General features: G+C 48.9%; 1 protein-coding gene across 1 annotated transcript in view; it reads left to right on the forward strand.

The window, feature by feature from the left end:
• The window catches only part of LOC147455847 (coiled-coil domain-containing protein 39-like), a 200,788-nt gene that overhangs the window by 112,085 nt on the left and 67,913 nt on the right, over positions 1–20,790 (forward strand). Inside the window, exon 6 of the mRNA XM_086514496.1 lies at positions 12,301–12,380. Within this exon, the coding sequence (XP_086370622.1) occupies positions 12,301–12,380 (80 nt within the window). The remainder of the gene's footprint in view (positions 1–12,300; positions 12,381–20,790) is intronic.

The following is a 20,790-nucleotide window of genomic DNA, read 5'->3' on the forward strand; positions in this document are numbered from 1 at the left end:
GCGCTTTTGCCACGAGTCGCCTAGCGAGAGAGGGCCAGCCCTTCTTGCGGCCCCCTTTACAGATTCAGACATCTTCCCTTGCAGCTATCCCTCGTGGTCTGACGAGCATTGACCTCCGACGCCGCTGGGACTTCTTCGATTACGGATTCACTCGCTTTCTCGGCGATTCCGCAGCAGACCACGAGGCAGCCTGCTTCAGGGTCCACGCTCTGTTCCTCGCCGCTAGGGGGACAGAGGCCTTGGACTCAGCAGTTGGTTTCTCTTTTCCCCTCTGTGGTAGGACCGAGACAGAGTGGTCCCTCGACTCAGTGGTGGGATGGTTGCATACACAGGTTCTCGAGTTCTCTCACCACATGGGAGAACTTGGAGTTACAGATTTGCTGCAGACTCTGTGGCCACTGGCCAAGTTTGCGGTGACACCCCCAGACTCGGCAGGATGTAGGCACATTGTGGTGTACTTTTTTGCTGATACACAGTGTTTGCCTTGCTATGTATACATACATGAGGACTCCTAGACAGAGGAGGTTGCTTTACGCACGGCTCGCTCTGCTTGGGCTTGGGCCAGGCACTCACTACAGGCTCGCATATCTAGAGGACGCTTTGATGCTGATTACTCCCCATCCAAGCCTGCCTCGAAGATAGCCCGTCTTGCTGCTGCGGCAGCATCTGTTCTCTCTCGCTCTCCATGAGGATCGTCTCGTGGAACGTGCAGGGATTAGGTGGGCCCCAGTTTCAGCGACAGCGGGGCCGATTGCGTCAAGAGCTTCAGCGTTGCCTTGTGGGAGGAGAGATTGATCTCCTTATGCTTCAGGAGCACCATTTGTCTGAGAGCCGCATTCGGCAATGTGGTCAGATTTTGCGTGGACGTTATGATACCTTTTGGTCAGCTGCTTTTGGACTTGGAAGCATCCAGGGTGGGGTATGTATGACTATTGCGGACTCATTGCAGCAGGCCATTGTGGGCAGAGGGATTATTGTGCTAGGCAAGGCTCAGTGGATTACTGTGCAGGTTCAGGGTGGCCTTGTGGGCTTCCTGAACATCTATGCGCCCAATGTGGCGAGTGCTCGTGCAGAGTTTTGGTCACAGATTGTTGAGTCTTTGCCACAGGTTGACCATTGGTGTGTAGGAGGGGACTTCAACATGTTGGAGGACCCCTCTGACAGGATCGGAGGCAGCCATGCTACTGTGCATGGAGTCGAGTTAGCAGCTTGGGAGAGGTTGTGTATGACTTTGAGGGTCTCGGATACATGGCAGCATTCTGGCTTTGTGAGGCCTCCAGAGAGTCTTGCCTTCTCTAGATGAGACCGCAGAGTGGGAGGAGTGAATCTATCGCGGATAGATCGCTTCTACACTAGTGACCACTTCAGTGACTTGGGGGGATCAGTGGGCATCCTGGCAGGGACATCCTTCTCGGACCATGCACCAGTGATCCTCACAGTGGCAGACAGGCAGAGGAGTGGGAGCACGATGCTTCACATCCCAGAGCGGGTCTTGTTGGACACAGCACTCAGAGAGAGGGTAGAGGCTCTTTGGACAGAGGGCATGGACAGCCAGGCTCTACCGGCAGACAGAGTGGCCTTAGGCCTAGCTCAGCTTAGCCACTTTTTTCTCCAGAGTCTTTGGCTCGACGGGCTACAGCGAGAGAGGTGGAGCAGCGTCTCTGACGAGGCATTGCTTCACTATAGAGGATGCAGGAGCAGCATCCAGACAGTCCATGGTTGGAGGAGCAGTTACAGCAGGCTCGACAGGAGCTTGCTTGCACAGAGGAGAGGCGCCATGAGTTTGCCTTTCACCGACAGGCATCTGAGTGGACTGAGGTAGGTGACAGAGTGACAGGTGCTTTTTTTGAGACAGTAGGACCTCGGCACTCGCATGCCAAGGTCAATCAGCTGAGGAGACCCGATGGGTCAGTTGCTTGTGAGCCTGAGGATATGCGTGCAATTGCTACTGACTTTTACCGTGAGCTACTGTCGGTTGAGCCCCAGTCAGAGAGACAGGATGCATGCAGGGAGCAGGTTTGGGCGCAGATGCCTTGTCTTGTGACTGAGGAGATGCGCCAGAGGCTGGAGATACCTCTTCAGCTTGAGGAGCTGCACACGGCTCTTAGGGCCCTTCCTCGTGGTAGCTGTCCAGGTGAGGATGGACTGACTCCCAGCTTCTTCTTGGAGTACTGGGACTTGCTTGGCCCAGATCTTTGTAGTGCCTTTCAGTACATTCTGCACACAAGAGTGATGCCGGATAGCATAAGTGAGGGCCTGATTTACCTCATTCCAAAGGAGGGTGGCTCCTTGGATGAGATTCGACAGTGACGCCCCATCACCATCCTCAACTCAGCCTACAAAATTCTTGCCAAGGCTCTGAGTTTGAGGATTCAACCACTTTTGGAGAGCCTTATACATGGGACTCAGACAGGTTTTGTCAAGGAGCGCAGTATCCTTGACAACATCTTCACTTTCTGGGAGGCTCCTGCCCTGGCACGTCTCCGTGGGGAGGACCTTGTGATTCTTCTTCTCGATTTTGAGAAGGCATACGACAGAGTTGACTGGGACTTTCTAGAGGGCACGCTTCGCACGATGGGCTTTTCAGATGCTTGGATCAGAGGGGTGTCAGCTTTGTACAGACAAGCTCACAGTCAGGTGCTTTTGGCAGGAGGTAGAGGTGAGCGCTTCATGCTCACACGATCGGTCAGACAGGGTTGACCTCTTGCCCCCTTTCTCTTTCTGTTCTATGCGGAGGCGATGAGCAAATTTTTGGTGTCACAGCAGGTTGGTTTGAGGGGCTTAGCACTCCCTATACGGGGAGATGAGCTTCTGGATGCTGAGTTTGCCGACGACTCAGCCTTGTACTTAGAGGGCCAGGAGGCCAATTTACACAGGTGTGGGCAGGCTCTAGAGACCTTCTGCTGTGCATCGGGCACACTGATCAACTGGAGAAAGACAATGGCTTTCTCGGTTGGCAGTGCTCTTGTGCCAGAGTGGATGCCAGGAGAGGGTTTCAGGTGGATTCCTCCAGGGACTGCAATTCGATACTTGGGTTGTCAGGTTGGTTTGGATTTGTCCCCCGAGTAGCAGATTGCTCCTCTTCTCCTGTCCATCAGGAGAAAGCTGTTACACTGGAGCTCAGCACGACTTTCGCTGGCTGGTAGAGTAGTAGTTGCCAACCAGGTGTTGTTGGCAACTATGTGGTACATCACTTCTTGCTGGATCTTCTCGAGTTCTTGTATCAGCCAGGTAGAGAGGCTGATCAGGAACTTCCTTTGGTCAGGTCGCGACAGTCAGGTTGCCCGAGCCAAGGTGGCTTGGTCGGTCATCACACTCCCTTGTTCTGAGGGAGGGCTTGGGATCATTGATCCAGCACAGCAGAGCAGAGTCCCTTGGGAAGTTCGTCGTCAGAGGACTTCTTCCAGGCGAGGAGCCCTGGAAAGAGTTCTTGCTGCAGAGGCTTCGTGCCAGGGTGCCTCAGTCAGGAGGCCCTTGGCAACCTTCGACCAGATGGATCTTTACAGAGTTGCGCCGAGTTGGTTTGAGCAGGAGACTGGAGGACCGATTCGCTGTGAGTTTGCTTCGCTCTTGGGAGCTCTTACGGCGTGGCCTAGAGCAGAGACAGCCGACATGCACGGAGGAGCGCCTACGACAGCCCCTCGTCTGGAACCCCATGGTTAGCACTCAGAGAGGCCACTTGGTTGGGAGTAGGCCTCATGTTTCTTGGGGTCCCATGGCAGCAAGTCCAGCGCGCTCTCTAGGTGATTGGCTAGAGTTCACAGGTTTGTTAGAGGAGGTGCAGGGTGTCCAGCTACAGGGCATGAGAGGGGTTCAGAGCATGTGTCAGGACATCTCAGAGTCAGTTCCAGCTAAGTGGTTCACGCCTCTCGAGCCAGTAGCACCCCGATGGATGGGAGCCTTCACACAACTGGAGGTTCTCATCTCAGTCAGGGCTTGTTCAGAGACTGTCCCAGCCCTGTTCTTCGAGCTTCAGGGTGGGGGACGATTACAGCGAGTTACAGTAGAGGCCCCGCAGGTAGCAGAGTGTTGTTTCCAGAGGATCCGAGTTGTGGGCATCTGTGGGAGGACTTGCGTCATAGACCCTGACCCAGCAGCTCTCGAGACAGGACACTGGAGGCTATGGGCTTGGGAGTGCTGTCCACTGGCACGAGTACAGTGGGATCCTGGTGAGTGGCTTTGGAGGGACCCCTTCTCTTTTGCAGACCGCCCAGGAGTCCCTTTCTTTCAGTACACTGTTCGGCTTGGACGTCATATACTTGCAACGCAGAGAGAGGCCCGCCCCGCTGCAGCACGACATTGGCAGGAGGAGGGTCTCACAGTTGAGTTCTTGGCAGCTTTTTGGCAGAGGCTGTGGGACTCCAGACAGCCGAGGCGCGTCACTTTGTTCCAGTGGTTGGTTGCACACAGAGCCACAACAGTAGGGAGCTGGCTTGTGCATAGTGGTCTCTCGGCCGCATGTACAGCCTGTGACCAGTTGGTGGAGAGTCAGCGACACTGTCTTTGGGACTGTCCCTCGGCCCAGTAGGTGTGGCTACGAGTTCTTCGGCTGATGCCTGCCCTCTCCACGGCTCGACAGTACACTTGGGGGGCAGCGGCTTGGTCCACCCTCACGGGCCCGGCACTACAGTTTGAGCTATCTTCCACCAGCAGGATGATAGTGATACAGGGGGGGCGACCTACACTCCAGCTTGCTACAGACCTTACTCCACAGGAGTGGTGCAGTGAGAGAGAGGAGTGCTGGGAGCTCATCAACGGCCTAGCTCTCTGGTTCATCTGGCGGGCCCGTTGTTTCCGCATCTTTGAGGCTCGCCCTGTGCCACCAGCAGAGACTGTTCGTGACTTTTGGCTAGAGCTGATCCATACTCTCAGAGGACAGCGTGAGGGACTACAGGGCAGCTCCGACCGCATGCGGGAGCGCCGCGAGGCTTTCCTTCGACTCTGGCGCCCTGGGCCTTTCTACACCATGGTCCAGGGGGTGCCCAGATGGCACTACTGTCCACCTGTGTGGCTCTTCCCTCCTCCCATCTCTTGATTTAGCCCCATTGTATATATGCTGTTTTTTCATTGGGAGAGTCTCCCCATCATGCTTGTTGTAGCCCTCTCTAGCAGAGGTGGATGTAGCCCTATGGGCAGTTTTCATTAACTAATAGAAGGATCTTTTTCTCAAAAAAAAAAAATTGTCTTCCTTTAATTTCAAATCAAGACGGTGTCAATCTGCTGCCTTCTTGTGTCTTTCCTAAGATTTCGCTAAAGCCTCCCGAACCATGGCAAAAGTAGTGTCCAAGTCCCTTGTGTACTGGTCGGCTTCAAAAATCTTATCTTTCTTGCTAAGGAAGGGTGGAACCATCGTAGCACCTTCAATAATCTCAAATGGCGCCTTCCTCGTCGAAGAGTGGATCGTGTTATTGTAGGCAATTTCCATCAAGAGCAATTTTTTTTTTCCATTGAGTCGTTTGATTAGAAATGTAAGACTTCATTAAATCAAGTACGACTGAATTTGTAATCTCAGATTGCCCATCTGTCTGCGGGTGAAAAGATGACGTGAATTGCAACCGTGTGCCAATGTTTTCTCAAATAGCCTTCCAAAACAAACTCGTGAATCGGGGATCTCTGTCAGAGACTATTGTCTCAAGCATGCCATGTAATCTGAATATATGGGCAATAAACAGTCTTGCTAAATGGTCCGGCTTGACTGGTTTCTTCACTGGAATGAAATGAGCTTGCTTGCTAAATCTGTCAATAACATTCAGATACCATCGTGTCCACTCTGTGTCTTCGGGAGATCAAAAATGAAATACATAGCAATACCTTCCCAGGGGCGGGTGGGAATGGGTAAAGGTTGTAACAATCCCTGTGCTTTATGCTTGTCAAACTTGACCTTCTGGCATACCAAGCAACTGCGTTCCAAATTATCCACGTCCTTCTTGAGTCTCAGCCTAAAGAAGTAATGCTCCACACCCTTCAAGGTGGTGTCAATGCCGTGGTGACCCATAAAAGGTAGACAATGGCATTCGGTTAGAACCTTTTTCCTCAACGGCTGTGTAACACACAACGTTTTCTTCATCAAGTAGCCATCCCGTATGGAATATCCCGCTACTACCTCCCCATTCTGTATTCGAGTGAATACATCAGAAAAATCTGGATCTGTGGCGTACTGATTGACCATGTCCTCGAAGCTTCTATGATAAAACGTGGAAATAGCCAAGACTAACTGCTTTTGGGACAAAGCATCTGCCACCAAGTTCTTCAGTCCCTGTACATGGACAATCTGGAAGTAAAACTGTGACGAGATGTTAGCCCACCACATCTGCTTTTCCGAAAGCTGCTTCTGTGACAAGAAGTAGCGTAAACTCTGATGATCAGTGAAGACCGTAAAATCGGCTCCGAGTAGGTAATGTCGCCACTGAGTAAGAGCATGGATAACCGCCAAAAGCTCTTTCTCATAAATTTGTGCTTTCAATTCCGGCCTTGAAAACAATCGGCTCTCATAGGCAATGACATGGTCTTCTTGCATTAAGACCGCACTCAAACTACGACCACAAGCATCACAATATACTTTGGATGACTTTTGCAAATCTGGCAAAGTCAAAACTAGTCTTGTAGTATATTTCTCTTTCGAAGTCTGAAAGGCAGTCACCCCACGAAAAAGAGACTCCTTTCTGTGTCAGAAAGTGCAAAGGGGAAGCAACCTCTGCAAACTTTCTAATGAACCGCCTGTAGTAAAGACATAGGCCCAAAAAGCTTCTATCTTCATGGACATTTTTCAAGTCAGGCCAATCTCGTATAGTGTCAATCTTGGTTGGGTCCATTTGTACTCCTGCTGTTGAGACGATGCGTCCCAAAAAGTGTATCTCCGGTAAGAGAAATTCACTCTTCTTGGCATTGACTGCTAACTTGTGATCTCGCAATGCTTGAAAGACCTATAGCTGATGGTGTCTATGTGTTGCCTCATCCTTGGAGAAGACTATAATGTCATCAAAGAAAGTGCCAACAAAAGATCTGTACTCTCTAAAAATCCTATCTATCATTCAGTTGAAAGTCGCTAGAGTATTGGTAAGGCCAAAAGGCATCACCAAAAATTCATTTAAACCGAAGCTCGTCCGAAAAGCTGTCTTGTAGACATCTCCCGGTGCGATTCGGATCTGATGATATCCGCTTTTCAAATCGATCCTACTGAAACAAGAGGATCCGTAATCGGTCAAGAATATCATCGATCCTTGGAATCGGAAATCTGTTCTTGATGGTGATTTTATTGAGAGCTCTATAATCAATGCACATTCTCCAGTTTTCTTTAAAACCAACAACACTGGAGAGCAGTAGGGTGAAGTACTCGGCTGGATAAGACCCTTTTCCAAGAGGTCTTTCACTTGGTTCATAATCTCTTCATCTGGGCTCGGCTCAGATGGTAAGGTGGCCGGTTCGGTGGTGTGCTTCCAGGTATCAGATCAATGGTATGATCCTCAGGACAAGATGGTGGCAACTCGCTTGGTAGGCCCTCAGAAAAGAAATCGGCATGAGTGTGGAGAAAATCTTGGCGTTCTTTATCAAGGTCAGACATATTCATTTTGTGTTCATCATGTAACTCTTTCAAATAGATTGAGTAAAGAAACAGGCCGGATTTCATTGATTTGGAAACAGCTGAAGCCGATACAAAAGGGACAGACTCGCCCTTCAGTTTCACATCAAGTACAATTTTTCGGCCCTTTTCATTTTTCAATGTCCCTTTCTTCGCCCGATAATCGACCATTGCGTTGTTCTTATAGTACCAAGGGACTCCAAGGAGGACGTCACAACCTTCCTAGGGAATTATGTAAAAGTCCTCGTGCCCCAAATACCCCTGACAATGCAACCGAAGCTTGCCAACGACAGATGTAATGGCTATGTCCCGTCCGGGTGCCGCTAAACTGCCTTTGCTGGTGGTCCCATCCGATCGGGTGTAATCTCGAGCTGCGCTGCCAATTCAGGTGAAACGAAGTTGGCCTTCTCTCCTCCATCAAAGAAAATCAGGGCTTCTTGATCTTTCACTTTGCTCCAAGCTCGGCAAAGTTCTATACTTTCATCAATTGTGCTTGGGTCAGTACCCCTGCAATCTGGAATTAGTCTTGCTTTCATCTTACCTTTTCTTCCATGTTCCTCAGCTGCTCTCGAACTCTCTGGCCTGTCTTCATTTTGTTCTTGCTGTGCCTTTTTAGGGCACTTTGCGGAGACGTGCCCATGTTCCTTGCATCCAAAACACTTCCCTTCTTTGATGTAACTAGCCCTCTCTCGAAGAGTGAGCGGGGGTCGTGTCTCCTTGTCTTTCTTTTCTTGGGAACTCTTTCTCTTTCTACTTTGATTATTAGAAGTCTGTTGGGTTCTCTGAGTCAAGATCTCATTAGTGGGCTAAGTCAAGTTTCCCGAATGTATCGCAAAACCCCATTTCGCATGACCCATCAATTCTTGAATAGAGTTAGACTTTTGTTCCAAGGAGTAGTCTCGGATATCTATAGGAAGTCCGTAGCAAAACCGCTCAATCTGTTCCTTAAACGAGACCTTCTTAAATGAAGAGGTTGGTAGAAAAGAGTTCCAAAATCTCTCACAATAAGTGTCCAGAGAATCTCCCTTGGTCATCCAAAGATAATTCCAAGCGGTTCGTATATCTCGTTCGTACTCCCGAGTCAGCCAAGAAGAAATAAAGAGTCTTTTGAATTTCAACCATTTAACTGGAGCTTCCTGCCTCAGAAAAAGAGTGGACCACCATGTTCGAGCATTTCCCTTGAAGAAAGATGTAGCTCTCCTAATCTTGGAGTGCTCTGAGTAATGTCCTCCAGAGAAAGCTATGTCAAACTGTTGAATGAAGGCCAAAGCTCTCGGAGCATCTCGGAATCCAGAAAAAGAGTGAAACTTAATTGACTGTCCACCTTCTTTGAATTCTTTTACTTTCTTGCTTTTATCTTCGAGGAAGTCATATTGGTTGGCTCTGTAGAAATGCTTCTTCTTTGCATAAACCATGTGATCATCGGAGTCCGACTGTCTGAGGATGACTCCTCTGTAGAATTGTCAGAAATCGGCGAAATTTAGGCTTCTTTGCCTTTTTCTTGCCCTTTCCGAAGCTTTGCTTTTTGCTTCGTTTCTTGCCTTTTCTGTCTTCTTCGCTCAAGTCAGAAGAGCTAGAAGAATTGTCAGAAGAAGAAGAAGAAGAAAGAAATTGGTAGTCCTTCAAATCATACACGCTTCTTTTGCTTTCTTGCCGATGCAAAAGAAGATTGACGACCCATTAACCCAGGAAGTCAATCCCTTTCTTGTGCTTTTTCTCGTTCTTTTTGGATTTTTTGTTTGCATCCAAAAGCCGGCTGATTTGTGTCTGAACCACCTCTTGTAATTCTTGCTTTGTAAACATCCTCGGAGAAGGAGGTTTCTTGATTGCCGGTTTTATGGGTGGTTTTGTGGCTTTCTGCCCCACTGGATGTGCACCCCTGCGATGGATTGCTGAGACAAAAATTTCAAAAATTTCCAATTTTAATCATTTTCTTTGTTGCCTCGTCAACCAATTGTCGACGTTCCATGTCTTCAATCTCAAAGAGAGTAGGCCGAGGTGGGCCGTACTCTTCCTCTGTTTGCTCATGAGAATCTTCTTCGTGATCTCCTCCCGCATTCGCAGATGCAAAAGAAGTCGATTGTTTCTTGTTGGAATCCATAAGTGCCGCGAGAAAAGGATCGGATTTCCTGGTAGAAGAGAAATCGGCCGCGCTCTGATACCATAGTAACAAACTTGGACACCCCAAGCCAAGATTCTACCGCGACACAACAGAGATTCACTTCAAAACAGTTCACAAAGATGACACGGCCCGGCGTAGTTCCGTGCCCAGAGGTATTGGCCCCAAAGACTGGCACCCCTTTCGGTATTTCTTTTTATATGAATCTGTGTTCAAAGTACAAGAGAGTAGGCAGGTGCTCACTCTCAGACTCTGCGTCCAGATGCTCTGAGAAGTGAAGCCTAGCCCTCTTATTTATAACTATAAGGGATACCCAAACGCAGAGCCCCAAAAATCTTTAGACTCAAAAGCAATTGTTGCAAAAGCATCAAGCCCCAAAAGCTGGCCAGCATAAATTACGCAGATCCATACAGTGTACGGACTGCCACGTCATGAGCATGAAATGCACCACAAATTCTGGGCTGCTACGTCAGCCTGTCGGCGCGTTTTTTAGGACCTGTTGCCACGTGAGCAGTGTGTGTACGTATATGTGGACACTGCCACGTCATCAATTTGTGACACTTCGGCATGAAGACAAGGTACTATGACATGGTAAGATTATCCGACGATATCTTAGTAAGTTCAAAAATTATCCTTTTGAAGATGCTAGATGGATGCAAGAAATATAGATTAAGGATAGGATGAACCTTGTCAATGCTTACAATGCTACATTAGAGTAAGCAAATGTACATGTTTTTTTTAAATGATCAATGTTTTTGTCTTATAAGACTAATTCTCTTTTTATTGTGCACAAATTTAAGTAGTATGCATGCTTACAATCATGTTTGTGATGACGACGTCTCTCAAACACCAAGTAGAATTTGTCACTCTACTTGGGAGAATGAAATGGACTAAAGAGCACAAAAGCTTGCGGTAGCTACGTCTCCCAAGCACCAAATGGATTAGTCATCCATCTTGGAATGATGTTGTAGGGTAAAAAGGGATCCTCCAGCCCGCTAAGAAACATTTACTAATGACTAAGGCTTTATCTCTTCTACCTCATAGTCGAGGACGACTATGATTTCAAGAAAGAGGTAATGTCATAAAATCTAATACCTAACCAACCCAAATGATTTTCTTATATTAAACTGATCATTCAATGTGGGAGAATAAACGGGAACGAGGGTTAGGATATAGACATGTGCCTACGGATCTATCTCAACACGGGCCCAATGGTAAAGGGGTCCAAATGAGAGATGGTCTGTCAAAGAGAAAGGCTAGCTAATGGAGCTTAAATACCTTAGGGTTAGATTCATTAAAGAACTCCAAAGGGTAGTGTTAAAAGTTCTTTGACCTTAGGCAAGCTAGGGCTGTGCTTGAGGTGGGAACCCGGCCCAAGCTTGAGGTACTTCTCGTGTTTGCTGACTAAGGTGCTTGGGGTGCTTAATGACTAAAGTGCTAAGGTGCTCCATGACTAAGGTGCTTGAGGGGCTTGAGGTGTTCCACAAAGTCAAAGCACATCCCTATACAGGGGGGGCGAGCCCTCATTGTAGGAGCTAAAGAGAGAACACACACACCCTCACACAAGTCAAGCCTTGCCTAATGAAGCAACAGGGACACATGTCAAATTCCTCGCCATGTTACCCTCATAAGGTGCCTAAAGCCTATTGGTTGGCCTCTCAAGGGGTCCAATGATAATTTAGCTAATTTAATTAATTGTGTATGCATTTATCAAGTCCTCTCTCTCACAGTGGAAAGGAGGACACTTGTCCCAAGGCTAGTATGCTTGCTTGATATGCACTCTGCATGTGATTGGCCAGGCTTGAAGGGGTCCAATGAGCTTCCATCATGAGCTAGAAGTGGGGGTCGATCAAGGAAGCTAGGGGCTTGCTTGCAGGGTATACACTCTCTCTCTCTCTCTCTCATTGTGTGAAGTGCAAAGTGCAAGAGCTCCATCTCCTTCTCCAAGCTTGTAGAGAAGTTGAGAGCCTGCACCAACACTCTTGGCTATGGAGTGCAAATCCAACCAAGAGCCATGCTCCAATGCTTATGCTTACCATCTTCTCCATCTTCATTACTATGCTATTATGTATGCTAAGCAAGAAGAGTGATGATAAGTGAGGAACTATTTCTTTCTCCATTGAATTTGTCTTCTTTCTTTCCCCTACCCTCATTCCCTGCTAGCTCTCTCCACCTTTGAAGGTGTTTGAGGCCTTGGGATTGAGGCCGGGGATGGTTAATGCTTTTTACAAAGCCTATGTTATGCTCGTGCTGCATGAAGCTTTCCATCTTCATTGCATCACCTAGGTCACAAGGAACACAAAGATTGTATTGTACCAAGTCTCTGTTGATGGGAGAATCTATTATACAAAAGCCTATTGGAGGGGGGACCGGCTCCACATAAATCCGGTCCTCAACTATTGTCAAGTTCTCTAAACTCTCTCTCTTGCAAAAGTAGGTTATGCCAAGTTAATTAAGTATTATGGTTATGTTGCTACCGCTAATTAAGTTCACCCTCCATGTTCTCAATGTAGTCTCAAAAAAATGCTCTCTCTAATTCTCTTAATCCCGATTGTTCTGCTGGTGAAAGAAACACTGTACTGAATGTTTTTATTTCGTGCAGAACGAGTTAAAAAAACAGGTCATGAGCAAAGAAGAAGAAGCTGTTAAATCACAGGAGCACTTTTTGAAGGAGGAAGCAAGGTAAGGTAGTTGGTGATTTCTGTTGAAGTGTGCTCATAAATTTTGTAGTATCCTTCTTTTTTTTTTTTCCGAGAAAAAGATCCTTCTATTAGTTAATGAAAGTTGCCCATAGGGCTACATCCACCTCTGCAGGAGAGGGCTACAACAAACATGATGGGGAGACTCTCCCAATGAAAAAACAGCATATATACAATAGGGCTAAATCAAGAGATGGGAGGAGGGAAAAGCCACACAGGTGGACAGTAGTGCCATCTGAGCACCCCCTGGACCATGGAGTAAAACGGCCCAGGGCGCCAGAGACGAAGGAAAGCCTCGCGGCGCTCCCGCATGCGGTCGGAGCAGCCCTGTAGTCCCTCAAGCTGTCCTCTGAGATTGTAGTATCCTTCTTTTTTTACCCTTCTCCTGCATCCCCCTCTCACTCCCCCTCTGTCCGTCTTCTGTGGCTTCCTCTTTCTCCTCTGCCCCCCTTCTATTCTTCGTCTAACCCACCCCAAAACACCAATAACGCACACAAACCTACAGAGAAGGGGGAAGAATTTATAAAAAACCAATCTATGCATCCAGTGGATGCATGCCTAAGAAGAACTGTCGAAACAGCCAGAGAAGAGCTCCAAACTATCCAAGGGGATCTCCCCCATACCAATAAATTGTGATGTTTGTCTCAAGGAGATCGTGAACAAAGTAACGATGTTTGACGTTCCCATATGACCCCAGTAGCATATTTACGTTGGGAAGACCATGAGTGGTCGAAGACAAGTAGGAAGCACTGAAAATGGCCAAATGTTTCCCAGAATTCCGTGAGGTAGAACATTCTCATGCATTGAGAGACTACGTGAAAAATTTCCTAGTACGCTGACAAAACAGAGAAAATGAGCACGAGTCTCAGTATGACAAGAACAGTATATGATGAGAGAGAGAGAAATGAAATGAAATGTTATATTAACGTCTTCAAAAGGCCAAAATGACCTATGAGACCAATCTGTTGGAAAATGGTGAATCTAATACCATGTCTGGGTACAAAAGAACTAGAACAAAGATACTACTACGAGAATCCATCCTCATTGGCACTCTGATTGTCGAGAGAGTATGGCTCGAATCCTCTGCTGTAGTCTCTGTCGATGCTGTGTAGCCCCTCTCCTCAATCATGGCCAATGCTCGGTCGATGAGAGTGCCGGTAGTGGTCCAATGAGTGGACCAAATTCTGCAATGATGGCTGCTCCTCTGGCTGTCCCATAACTAGTGAAAAGAAATCTGTAATCTGTCTCTGGGATTGTCTCTCTCTATCTCTCCCCAGTAAAGTGTCTCTATATCTGTGTAACTCAAGTAGATATACCCCAAGACATCTCCTATCCTCATAACTCGTGACCCTAGAGAAAGGACCAAAACCCTCTGTGAATAAGGAGTGGAAACGGCCCCCTATCTCATAGTACACTGTGCAATGACATATGTATAGAGAGAGAGCATATGTATAGAGAGAGAGAGAGAGAGAGAGAGAGAGAGAGAGAGAGAGAGAGAGAGAGAGAAATGAAATGAAATGTTATACGTCTTCAAAAGGCCGAAGTGACCTATGAGACCAGAAAGTTACAATGTGGTGGATCTGATACAAAGTGAGAGTAACAAGATGACAAAATGACAGAAATGACAAAATAAAATACTATGGAATCCTAAACTGCTGAAGTGAACTAAGTAGCTAAACAGCTAGCTGGGATAGCTAGATCACAGGAGATCCAGCATCGGTCGCTGGCGGGTCTCATCAATCTCCTCCATGGTCATTAGTTTGACCGGGCGTCGTGCATGTCGAGCCAGAGTGATCCGAATCCTCTGATGCAGCCTCCGTCGATGCTGTGTAGTCCTCCGCAGTCGTGGGCGTCTGGATCTCCCCAAGTTAGTCGCTCGGTCGATCAGTGTGCCTCTGGTGTGAGGCGACGAGCTCTACTGTGGTAGTAACTCCTCCGGGTGTCCAATGGCAGCTCTAAAGAAGTTTGTGATCTGTCTTTGAGACTGGCTAGCCTCTCCTCTCATCAGGCTCTCTCTATGTCTGCGCAACTCGAGCAAAAACAAACCCAGGCATCTCTGATCCTCGTACCGCATGACTCTAGAGAATGGTCCAAAGCCCTCTCTGAACAGGCAATGGAAGCGGCCTCGTATCTCGTAGTAGACGGGGAAGTGGCATGTGTAGTGCGACTCTTTCTTAGGCTCGATGTCACACAAGGGGCATGTCCTGGCCTCTGCCGGTACTCCACTGTATCTACCAGCCGGTGGAATAGGAGGGGGGTTCGAGGCCAATGTTTCAGCAAAAGTTTTCGGTTTCAGGGCCATGTTGCTGAGACAGTGGGGGGTGTTGTGTCCTCCCTCAAAAAGGCCCCCCCCTCCCCCCCTTGGGGGGTGTGGAAATGGGGACCTCTCTCTCTAGTTATGGAGGAAGGCACAACAGAGGTGAGTTTGCAGGTTTAAAAAATTCTAGGCTAAATTTCAGTTGGACTGAGAAAAACAGAGCGCGGGCTATGGTGGCGCAAGCTGAGAGAGGGGAGGACGGGCTGAGACTGGGGTAGCGTGAACGGGCTGAGGCTGGGACGGTGGTGGTGCACGAGCGCGTGCGCGCGCGAGAGAGAGAGAGAGAGAGAGAGAGAGAGAGAGAGAGAGAGAGAGAGAGAGAGAGAGAGAGTCCAAGCTTCACTTTGGGTCCTGCTTTTATCATTTGCCAGTCTCGCCCATTCTTCATGGCGGCTTTGCCGGTCTTGAGTGCTCCTCACGGCGCTCCATCACCACTTGCTTGTCGCGTGGATTGCACTGGCGACCTATTGACACGCATTGACTCCAAAGTACAACACTTGGCTCAGCATGCCTTAGTTGGCCGGATGATTGGACAGTCTCCACCCCGATCTTCTATACGTGATTGGTGTCAAACTGCATTGGGCACTACTCAGGGATGGTTCTCGGAGCTTACACTCCTTGGCAGAGGCATATTCATGGTACGTCTTTCAGATCCCGCCACCGCCTCAGCTCTCCTGGCTCGCTCTCCAATACTCTCTGATCGTAGGATGATATACTTGACGAGGTGGTATCCCGAGTTTTCCACTGAGGAGTTTGACAGTCGACACCTTATTCCCAGATTCCCTCTGACGCTCTCCTTCCCGGATATGCCTCTCCATTTTATCGATGAACATCTCCTCCAGATGATTGCTGCTCATTTTGGCACGGTAGTTCCAGGATCCTGCATCTTCTCATCTGGCCCACCTCGCATTCAGGTCTTGGTGTTTGGGGATACTTCATTACCAGATAGAGTTACTGTGGCTGTGCGCGATCGAGACTACTCTCTCCGTATGGTAGTCACTGGCCGCCCAGGACAGTGCTTACGCTGTCACGAGATGGGACACTTGGCGCGAGATTGCCCCACCTTGCCACGACATCGGCGGCAACAACAGCCGGCCCGCGGCAGTCATGCTCAGCCACGTGGTCAGCGTCAACAGCCGGTTCCTCCTTCTTTCCCATCTACTACTCAAGCACCTCAACAGCCTACAGGCACTCCTCCAGCTCCTGTCCTCCATGTTCCTCCCTCCGCTTCAGCTCCCACTGAGGCAGCATGGTAGACAGTGGGTCGTAATCATTCCTTCCGTCCTCGTCAGCAACCAACAACGTAGCCAGCTCCCAATGTTACCTCTCTTGCTCCCTCTCAAGTTTCCACCACACCCTTACCCCCTGCATCTCCTCGCCATTCTTCTTCTTCGCGACAGGATCACTTGCCTCTGCTACCAGCTCCTCCTTCACCTGCAGTCCCCCGGCCCGCTCCTTCCCCTCTTCCCGAGGTCCCTGTTCCCATGCAGATGGATCATTCACCGCTACTATCTCTCCCTTCTCCTCCTCTTCCTCTCGCCCTTACTCTCCCCCCTCCGCCTTTTGGTTCTCCCCCTCCCTCTGCAGCTCATACCTACGTCTCACGCAGTTTTCTCAGCTCTTGCCCGCTTTCCTGGGGCACTCATCGGGCTGAGGTGTGCGATGACTGAGAAGGGCCATTGCGGGTGCAGATCTATCTTATGCATCACAAGACAGGTTGTGTTCCCTCTTTAATAGGCAGTCGCTCTCAGCCTACGCATTCCTTTTTCCTTCCATTCCACGCTGCTCAGGAATGGTCCGAGGATCAGGTTCTACATTTTGTGCACGCACAGACTATGGCTCAGCTTTATTTATGGTTGTCTACTTCCGCTCCTGATGTTTTGTCTCCTCACTACCCTTCATGTATTGGTGCTATGGAGTGGAGTGATGTTTATGCTTGCTATTCATTGCCTATGGTCATTCATGTATCCTCAGATGTAGTGCTTCCTATGTCTATGCGCATTTGGGGTGTCAAAGCTGCAGCATCGGTAATGCAATGTAAACAAGCTGAGGTACGCAGTTGGTGCAATGAGACACCATATCTTAGAGAGGGCTTGCGGGTAGCTTTCCTACCGCCTGAAGCTCACCCCTTGGATGGCCCAGCTGCCTCCAAGAAGATGCGTAGTTAGTCAGATGCTATTCAAACTCTTTTATGCAGTCTATGGATTTACATGTAGTTTCTTGGAATGCTAATGGTTTACAGACTTCTCGGGTAAAAGGTTCCCGTAAGCTTTTACTTCGCAGAGATTTACACGCTCATGTAGTGGGCACTGTGGATATATTGCTAGTACAGGAGCATAAGATTGCCACTCCCTTTGGCAATCTCATGCCCTCGGGCGCCCGCACTTTTTGGGAGCCTGCTCTGGGCCTTCATGGACAGAGTTGCGGTGTATGCATCTCGGTGGGACCACGTTACTTGGCCTCAGTTCAGCAGCATGGCACCCTTGTCGCTGGCAGAGCAGTTTATGTTTCTATTTGGATTCGGGAATCTATCATTGGTTTTATGTCAGTCTATGCACCCACTACTCCTCGGGAGAGGGCTACATTTTGGTCCTCTTTGGCTGCTGTTCTACCTGCTGTAGACTCTTGGGTTGTTGGAGGTGACTTCAACAACGTTGAGAGCGACTCTGATTGGCGAGCCATCACACCTCCAGTTCTATCATCCATCTCTCTTGATGAGCAGCCAGCTTGGGATCGATTTCTTCTAGCTATTCAAGGTGTTGACGCCTGGCACATACCCTCTTTTGGTCACCACCCTGCTACACTTCATTACTCTTGGGGGTTTCAGAGACAGCAGGGGAGATTATTAGAGCGACTTGATCGTTTTTACATTGGCCCTTGGGCAGCAGCTCTAGGCAGATTCACTACTATATGGAGAGGGACCAGCCTCTCAGATCATTTACCCATCTCATTGTTTATCTCCTTCACTAGATCCTTTGCACAGAGACGAGGCTGCCGCATCCCTGACAGTGTTCTCACCTCCCCAGTATTCCAGCAGCAGATTCGTGACTTATGGTCCACGGATGCTTCTTATTGTGGACCCCCTGTAGAGTTTCTTGCTCATTGCATTACTCAGTCTAGTATTTACTGCCGTGATCAGACCGCTATTATTCATCGTCAGTTGAGAGTACGGGAGTCTGATCTTCGCATCCCTCTTGGTTCCACTCAGGGCTTGCTTGAGGAGTGTCCTCAGGATGCATACCTCGCTGCTAGACAGATTGAGCTCACAGAGGAGATTCGTCGCATACAGGATGCTAGGTCTGAGTTCACTCATCATGCTTCAGTATCTCATTGGATAGCTAAAGCTGATCGAATGAATAAAGACTTCTTCGCTGCGCATAAAGAGCGCCCTCCTGGCACCACCCTTCGGACTTTGTGCGATGCTCAGGGGACACTACATATGCATCTTGATGTTATACTTGATATGTCTGCAAATTATTTTGAGACATTGTTCACTGCTAATGTATGCACTACTGAGGTTTTACTTGCCCGTGAGCAGATCTGGCATCACATGCGACACCGTTGTACAGACACTAGGGCAGAGGTCTTGTTGGCACCCTTCACACTTGTAGAGCTCCATGGTGCTATGGAGAGTCTTGATCCATCCTCCTGTCCAGGAGAGGATGGCCTCGCTAGAGCTTTCTTTTTGACATATTGGGATGTATTGCATATACCACTGCTTCGCAGTTGTCAGGACATCTTTGCATCAGGATATATGCATCCGGATCTTTGTTCAGGTCTCATATCTCTTATTCCGAAGGGGGGTGACACCACTCAGCTCCGACAGTGGAGACCTATTACCCTACTCCCTTCGGTCTATAAGATATTAGCATTAATGATCAGCCATCGCTTGCGGCCGTTCTTACCAGATATTATTCATACTTCCCAGACAGGCTTTGTCATGGATCGATGCATCCTGGATAATATCTTCACTTTTTATGAGGCAGTAGAGTGGGCCAGATCATCTTCTGAGCCTCTCGCTTTTTTCATCCTTGACTTTGAGAAAGCATACAATCGTGTTGAGTGGGACTTTCTTGAAGGAACTTTAGCCAGGATGGGTTTCCCTTCGAGATGGATCTCAGGCATTTCCGCTCTCTTCAGGACTGCCAACAGTGCTATTACTATTGGTGGCCGTGTCAGTCGCAGTTTTGAGCTTTCTCGATCTGTCCGTCAGGGATGTCCTCTAGCAGCATATCTGTATCTGTTTGTAGGAGAGACTATGTCCGACTTTCTTCGTGCTCAGAGTCATGCATTTTGTGGCTTGACCATGCCAGTACCTACAGCTCCATACCTTATCGATCAGGAGTTTGCTGATGACACTATGCTCATGTTGCGCTATTTGCTAGCTGCTCTTGATGCCATGCGGGAGGCCCTAGAGGTTTTTTGCATTGCCAGTGGCGCACGCATTAACTGGCATAAATCCTATGGGTTACTGGTTGGCAGTGATGACATACCTACTTGGGGGGTAGCTGATGGTTTCACATGGCTGCGACCGGGTCAAACATGCAAATATCTGGGCTTTCAGGTTGGATTCGATGTTACCTCACAGCATCAGTTTGCACCCGTACTACAGTCTATTCGCAGGAAGCTATGCCATTGGTCTTCACGTCATCTGTCGTTGGCTGGCCGTGCATTGGTCGCCAACCAGGTCATTCTGGCTATAGTATGGTATACGGCTTCTTGTTGGATGTTACATTCTGGTGTGATAGCTCCGCTCCGCCGCTTAGTGCGGAACTTTTTATGGAGTGGCACAGATGGGACTACTGATACCCCTGCTCGAGTTCACTGGTCCACGATTATTCGTCCTAGGTCAGAGGGAGGCCTTGGCATTATTGATCCAGAGTTACAGAGCCGCGCCCTTCTTACCAAGCTTATTGTTCGTGGGCTTTTTTCCCGGACAAGAACCTTGGAAGATGCTTCTTTAGGCCGCTCTTTGCGCAGTGACTCCACGACTCGGCACTAGAGATGGTCATACTTGGCAGACAGGGTATCGTTTTCTCTTTACTGATGCCCCCTTGTCCACCGCCTCCCTCTCACCCTTCATCCTATTGCTCCTTCAGATTTGGGTTTCCATGCGACTGGCTATCATACGCTCACCTCCCTCATGTCGTGAGGAGATTGAGCGCAACCGTCAGCTTGGAGAGAGGACTCACATTGATTGGGTTGCCTGGGACACTGGCCCTACTGCCTCTATGCGGTTGTTTCATGAGACGCGTATGCTGGATGCTGATTTTGTGGCAGAACATTATGACATTGGTCGCGGGATGACAGACAGACTGCTTGAGATTGATTCCGCCGTTCCTTCACAATGGGATGCAGTCATGAGAGGCACGGTTAAGATGCCTCCCCATTGTGGCTGGGAAGGCCTCTTTGCTCAGAGCACTCTCTTATTAGCTCGTTTAGACACCATGCTATTCACAGTTGATACTGACCAGTCTCAGGGGGATTCATGCTAGATTGACATATGATGCCACCTCTCCGCACCTTGCCCTTCCCGGAGCTCGATGGGAGGCCATCAGAGTAGTTGGCTCCCGCGGGAAGCGTCGTTGTGTTGACCCCCGTTTCCCTTCCGCTGATGCTGCACTTTGGAGGCTTTGGGTGTGGGAGGGTCGTGCCCTATCTCAGCTTTAGTGGGACCCAGGCGAGTGGCATTGGCCTCACTCTGACCCCACTGGTGCACCTGTATCCTTCTTTGAGTACACTGTCAGGATTGGACGGTTAGCATTGATGAGACAGCAGCCAGAGCAGCCCACTCGTATGCGTTTCTGGTTACATTCAGGCCTCTCCCATGCCTATCTGCAGCAGTTTTGGTCCGCCATCTGGGATTTACATGCGGCTTGTCGTATTTCTTTTTTCATGTGGATGATTGCACATGCGGGACTTCCTGTTGGGACTTGGCTGGCTACTATGGGTCATGATCCGTTATGTACTCGCTGTCCCTTGCGACTCCTTGAGTCACTTGCACACTATCTTTGGTCATGCTCAGCTTCCCATGTAGTGTGGCTTGCAGTTTGCTTTCTACTTAGCACAGCAGGTG

This window comes from Adiantum capillus-veneris, chromosome 6 (assembly GCF_014529385.1).
Source record: "Adiantum capillus-veneris isolate H3 chromosome 6, ASM1452938v2, whole genome shotgun sequence".
Taxonomy (NCBI): domain Eukaryota; kingdom Viridiplantae; phylum Streptophyta; class Polypodiopsida; order Polypodiales; family Pteridaceae; genus Adiantum; species Adiantum capillus-veneris.